The 6,661-nt window shown below is 38.2% G+C and overlaps 1 protein-coding gene across 1 annotated transcript; it reads left to right on the top strand.

The window, feature by feature from the left end:
* The first annotated feature begins 965 nt into the window (after nucleotides 1-965).
* LOC145784568 (cytochrome b5 reductase 4-like) lies at nucleotides 966-5,223 on the top strand. Its single transcript, XM_082596415.1, has one exon. It carries the CDS (start codon nucleotides 1,116-1,118, stop codon nucleotides 2,721-2,723), a length of 1,608 nt encoding a protein of 535 aa, XP_082452541.1. The 5' UTR covers nucleotides 966-1,115; the 3' UTR covers nucleotides 2,724-5,223.
* Nucleotides 5,224-6,661: the final 1,438 nt, after the last annotated feature.

The raw sequence follows: 6,661 nt of genomic DNA, 5'->3' as shown, positions 1-6,661 counted from the left end.
GAAAAGTTAAAACTACCACCCCCCCCCACCCTCCATACAATGTGCCTTTTGCCCACGTCTTTTCCGTCATTAACTGGACCTCCAAAGCCACATACGACATCACCGTCCAAAGCCAAATTCGATTTGAAGACAAACCAATGCTCGGACACGAGCTGGAGCCGACGATGACTAATTTTTACTCCCAACCAAAACTCTAACCTAACCATGAAGGTGAATGTAAGAAAATATTGAAGTGAAAGAAATGTAGTAAAGGCATAAGCAGCTTGCGCTTGGTTGAATACTATTCAGCTGGGTTTTAATATAACATTGCAAATTTTTGTAAATATATAACTTTGTAAATTTTATTTTGTATGTTATTCGCTCTGAGGATGCACATTGTCATTGTGCGCAAAACGTCAGTGAGGCAATAAACCCATTGTTGTTTTACTTTCATCTTCATCAGATGAACGTTGCAACTAGTGCTAGAAACGATAGTTGTCCTGATGAACACCCAAGCTTTTCTCATTCAGCTCCTTTTTTGTTGGCGCGCCCTCCAACTTTTTTCACTGTGCCCTTGGAGGGGTTAATTTGTAGCAGATTTGATTAAAACTTTTTGTGTGTTAAAATTATAACATGTAGCATAACTTTCTTGTAGACTCATTGTTTAACGATGAAATTTTGAATCTTACAACCCCTAGTGAAATGTCAGTACAACTTGGTTTGGTTTTGAATCTTTTTCCTCCTGGTAGTTTCGCATACTTCTATAGGCTTTTGATATTATTAGGGCCGGTTACTGAGATTGACAGAATAAAGTTTTCGATTGTTGAAGTGTTGTTGTGGGGAATTATTCCATCCATTAGGTGCCTCTGAATGGAGAGCAGTCCTTAAAATGTGTTGTTCAAGCGCTTAAAGCAACTGCATATTTATTAAAATTGACATTATGAGTCACTTACCCATACTTGCATTTTTTTCTAGAAAAAAAAATGGTCATCACACTGCATTTTGTAGTATTCAGACTTATGTTGTTAATTCTAGGCTGATGACAACTTGAGTGTGTTCAAAAATTTTAAGAAGTCCTAGCAGTAACTTTGAATTAGACAATTTGAATAAGCTCAGTACTTCAGTCAAAAATCCAAATGAAGCCAAGTTTTCCATCACAAAACAGTCCACAGCGTCTTGGCATTTCCCAACCCATTGCTCCTGCCAAAAAGGTCCCCCTCAAAAAGGGACATTCATTGATGGACTGGATTAAATTAACAAAATCTGGCACTGACCTTAGAGGCACTGGATCAAGTATGCTTCATATTTCCATGGAAGAATTGAAAAATCATAATAAAGTTGGTGATGCATGGATGGCTATCAGAGGGTTTGTATATAATGTCACACAATACATGAGTTATCACCCTGGAGGTGAAGATGAATTACTGAGAGGAGCAGGAAAGGATGGCACAGAATTGTTTGACGAAATCCACAGATGGGTGAACTTTGAATCAATGCTAAGAGCGTGTTTAATTGGCAAATTGTCTGAACAAAAAACATCACACCAAAATTCCACTTTTTTAGTTCCTTCATCTGTCAATCTTCCCAAATTAGGATCATTGAGGCAAAAAAGCGAAGCATGTATCAGCCCACCAAGCAATAGCACCAGCATCCCTCAAGTTATGGTATCATCACCTGTGTTTGAAAGTTTAAGGACAGATTGGTCACAAACAGATGAAAAAATCAAAGTTATTTGTTCTACTGGCTGTAGTTCATTAACTGAGACCAATGCAGTTTGCGATCTTGAAGAAAATGGACATTCAATAAAAGGGGAGATTTTTGTTGATGATGAAGTCATGATTATTGATGTAAATCTTCATGAACAAGTTGAGCCACCATTAAGTGTAAAAGTGTTGGAAAATAGTGGCATTATTGAAATCGAACTAAGAAAAAAGGCAAGACATTTGCAATGGGAGGTTTTGGGAGAATTTTCTAAAAATCATGGAAAAACTCATGATAGAAAGTTACACATATTACGCTTTCGTTCGTGCAAACTAGTTGATATAACTGCAGTGACACATGACACATTTCTTTATCACTTTCACCTTCCTGAGACTTGTTTTATGCACATTCCAGCTGGTTGTCATGTGTACCTTCAGGCTGTCATTGAAGATATGTCTATTTCCAGACCTTACACAGCAGTTGTTGCTGACATAACAAATGATAAACTTATGGCTGATAACCACAGTATTTATGCTATGGTTAAGATCTATGCCTTTGGTACCTTTACATCCTACTTAAAAAATCTGGCAGTCAATGATAATATTTTCATCAGTTCCTATGAAGGAAGTTTTAATCTCAGTGTTATATCCCCGTATCAGTGCGTTGTGTTGTTGTGTGCTGGAACTGGTTTCACTCCAATGATAAGGATCCTTCATCACTGTCTGCACAAGACTAACAAACAAGTTTATTTGCTTTTCTTTAATAAACAATCCAAAGACATTTTATGCAAAACTGATTTAGAAAAATTGGTGAAAAAATTTCCTGCACAATTCCATGTTGAAAATATTTTATCCAATGCTGGGGTGGATTGGAAAGGTCAAACAGGACGTATCACTCTCCCTCACCTTCGACATATTTATGACAGAGTTAGTTTGTCAAAATTTACATGTGTGTGTGGGACTCCACTGTTTACTAAGCTCACTCTGAAACTGCTGACAGAGCTTGGTATAAAACCACCTGAAATCCACAGTTTCACCAATTGAACAAGATGCTTTTGCGTGATATGTGTAGATGAGCTGTACTTGATTTCCATTTCTTGTACTCAGCCTTGTGCTGACAGCCAGGAAGAACGCTCCTTTCTACACAATAGTTGAAAATGTTAACAAGTGTTAATGTAGTATTGAAATTGTGTGCTGTTCTTGGCCCTATAATATAGTCAAGTGGGGTACCCACTTGACTAGAATATTAAGATTTAAGATATAGATATTTAAGAAATAAGATAATAAGATATTGAGAATATTCTGGTTATAGTTTTTTGCAAAACTATACATATATCATTGGCAGAGGTGGGCACCCGCTACTTTTAAAGTAGCGCGCTACCGCTACTTGGACCAAAATAGCGCGCGCTACTAATTTACAAAAGTAGCACGCTACCGCTACTCGGACCAAAGTAGGGTGCCCTACCGCTACTTCTTCCGCTACTTTTGTCTAAAATGACACTAGGAAACACTCAAGTCCCTAGTGACGCAAAAATGACCTTGAAAACGAATGTTATCATTCGTTTAATCTGTCATTTTAGCGTCGTTATAGAAAACACATTCTAAAGGAAATTTAGTGTTACGCATCTTTCAAAAACACAAGCATTTCAAAATGAGAGTCACTAAGTCCTGCCCGCTTTGGCTTTAACCACATCTTTTTTAACAGAGAACAGTCTCTCCATCGCAGCACTGGAAGGAATGGGGATGTTGTATTTAATGAACAGATGTTTTAACTCGGTATTCGAAAAGCTCAAGCCAAGGACTTGCTCTTGTCCGAAAAAAGGCGTCCACAATTGCTGTTTCCTTCTGCACCGACGTTTCACGGGATGGCGCCAACACACCAAAAAATTCATCCTTGGAGTCGTGACTGGTGTTGGTGTCACCCTTCTTGGTATCAACCTGTCTTGATGTCTCCGGCAACAGTCGAATTACATCTGTCTTGGCTTTTTCTCGCAGTGCGTCAGCATCATCCGTGGAAACGTAGTGCAGAAATTGTAACCACGACGTCTTGAAGGAGGGATGACGACATGATGCCATAATGCATTTCATGTTGTTGAAGCACTTGTTGAATCGTTTCTTCACCCCTTCAAGGACTTTCACTCTCAGCTCCACAGGTCACAAGATCACTGATCTCGGTCAACTTCTTCGCGCAAATTGTAATGGTTGGATACAAGACTCCGTAATACGCCTTGGACTCGCCCTGGAGAATGTCTAAAGCCTGGCAGATAGGCTTCATCACACGGAGATATTCGCCGAAGAAGTTGACGTCAGCTAGAAATAAATGAGCTGTTTAGAAATAAGATAAACTATGTTGTAACTTCTAAGTTTTAAGCAAAACAAATCACACAAAATTGCCCTGTAATGATTTCTTTTAACAAAAACCATCGTGTAAGAAAATTTTATCAGCAACAAATATCTTAACTAACCATTTGTCAACAGTTTTACTTTAACCAATACGATAAAACCTTATTTTTGGACGTCTTAGCATCGGTGATGACTGATGAGGCAATGCTCACTGCGTGTAGTCTATATTCTATAAACCATATACAACTTTACTTTGGCTATTAGTAAAATGAACATTATCGATTTCATACCTTGATCGCAGGATTGCAGCTCCACACCAGAAAACGAGATACTCAAAAGACCGAAACTTTGCAACCAAACCGATTATATAGGCTAGGCTATATAATGTAACCGCTTGACCACGCCAGTGTTGTGAAAAAAATGACTATTTTTTTCACTTTAAATTAAAAAGTAGCGGGAGTGCGACTGAAAAAAAGTAGCGCCGCTACCGCTAGTTTGGAAAAAAATAGCGCCGCTACTCCAACTAAAAAGTAGCGCGCTACTGCCCACCTCTGATCATTAAACTATTATCGTACATTCAGCATTGATTTTCTCTTGTTATTTTTATGTTTATAAACGGTTGTCATGTGTTTACTATTACTAGTTAGCAGGCTCTATGTCTGCAATAGACTATACTCAAGATATTTTGAATAGTTTTTTTTGGTGACTAAAAATTTTAAATTACATATAGAATCTGTCAATCATGTAGCCCACCCTGTTGTTGAGACGGTTTGATATGTAGGGATCCATGATGAATATCTACTGCTTTCGACCTTGTGCAAAATGTAATTCTCACATAATATTTGCGTTTCTTGAAAAAGGATCACTTGTTGTGCACCGGGATAATTTTGATGGATCATTTTTTACTCAAATAACTTACCACCCGCAACTTTCCCAAGTGAGGCTGTCAAAATGGCCATTGATTGCTTTCAATCTTGTTCAGTATACCCGCAGTTCACCTCTGTAATGGAATCTCACTAGCAGGAGTTCACCCTAGTTCGTAAACATATTGTTGGAATTTGCCAATTTCAAATTACGTAACTGTTTGCTTTTTTCTGAAAGTGGTTTATATACCTCTGCACAAAACAATTTTAACTCAGACTCATAAGATAACTTTTCAAAATTTCAATTCTAACTCACGAATAAAAGAACTTGAGACTCATTGCGTTACCTTTGTACCATCGAAGCTTTGTTACGCCAGCAGCGGTTCTGCTGTCATCAGGGGCTATAAACTTCCTTCATAGGCCCCGATAGCTCAGTGGTTACGCGCCCGGCTCAAGATCACGCTGCGCTGGTTCGACTCTCGGGGTGTGCGCTTGAGCAACGCATTTCAGGACTGCTCTCCATTCAGCGGCACCTAGTGAATGGAATAATTCCCCGGCAACAATCGGAAAACTTCACTCTGCCAATCTCGGTAACCGGCCCTGCGTCAAGAGCCTCTACAAGTATGCGAAACTACCAGGAATAACCTATCAAGGCTTTGTCAGTCCGAGGATAAAGATTCAAAACTTAAGTTAAGAATCAGTCCTGTCACTAAACTACCCTAACAGTTGAAGAGTGTCACGATTCTTTCTATCTCTTACCAGGAAAAAGACTTGGAAAGGTTTAATGACGTATGTTACTGCCAAATTTCTTACTTAAGCCCTCTGCATTCATTTGTGACTCGTTTGTTAATATTTGGCTTTTTTCTCTTTTTGCAGACCACTGTACTAAAAAAGCCACCTGTTTTTGTTTCTCTTATAATGTTTGGCCTCTGTCGCATCTGCGTTTGGCACCTGTGGTCTGTTTTCGTTAAATCAGTAACTTATTAGTCAACGATAAAACGTCAGTTTACATCGAATTATACAACCATTATGACCTATTCATTTCGTTTTTTCAATAATTGCCAATCCTTGAGAAAGGGAATTCGTAATTGTACTGTAAATCGTTTTTGTTTCATTCTACAAAATTGCTTTTCTCTAGACGGTCGCAAAAATAAGAAATCTCAAAGTTACCTGTGTTGAAAAGATTGTCTAAAAACGCACATTAAAAGAACACGTGAAAACCAATTCAAATTCATGTGTCGTGTTGTTGGAAGCAATCTAGACAGAAGAAACTGACCAGGCAGTTCAATAGAGCAAAGGTCAACGACAAACAAAATACGTCACTGTAACGTAGCAATCAAATAGACAAAGCGGACGTTACAACGTAGTTTAATGGGATATTACCAAAAAGCAGTCAATTAAATGGTCAAATAGTTCTACTAGTGAGATAATAAATGAAAATTCTTAGTTGAAGGACTTCAACGAACGGCTCAACACTTCCAGCTCATAATCAAACTAACAGTGAACAGCAATAGATTCCAACGCTTCTAACTCTTAATCGACTTTAACGTGATTCACTCACAGCTTCTCATATAACTCTAATCTCGATCACAATTTATCATAGCACCAACTCCCATCTACTCGTATTCAATAACTTCAACTCTCAAATCAACCAATGTTAATCTCTACATGTATTAGATTACCAATTACCATCTACAATACGCAAATTACGCTACTATTTATGGCAGGTTGTTTGGTTTAGTAACTTCGAGAAGGTAGGCTACCATAATGTTACAT

This window comes from Aplidium turbinatum, chromosome 15 (assembly GCF_918807975.1).
Source record: "Aplidium turbinatum chromosome 15, kaAplTurb1.1, whole genome shotgun sequence".
Classification (NCBI taxonomy): domain Eukaryota; kingdom Metazoa; phylum Chordata; class Ascidiacea; order Aplousobranchia; family Polyclinidae; genus Aplidium; species Aplidium turbinatum.
This window is presented reverse-complemented; position numbering and strand designations above follow the sequence as displayed.

What these genes read in the sequence shown, in the direction of transcription:
- LOC145784568 (XM_082596415.1), top strand. Translation starts at nt 1,116, where the DNA reads ATGAAGCCAAGTTTTCCATCACAAAACAGTCCACAGCGTCTTGGCATT.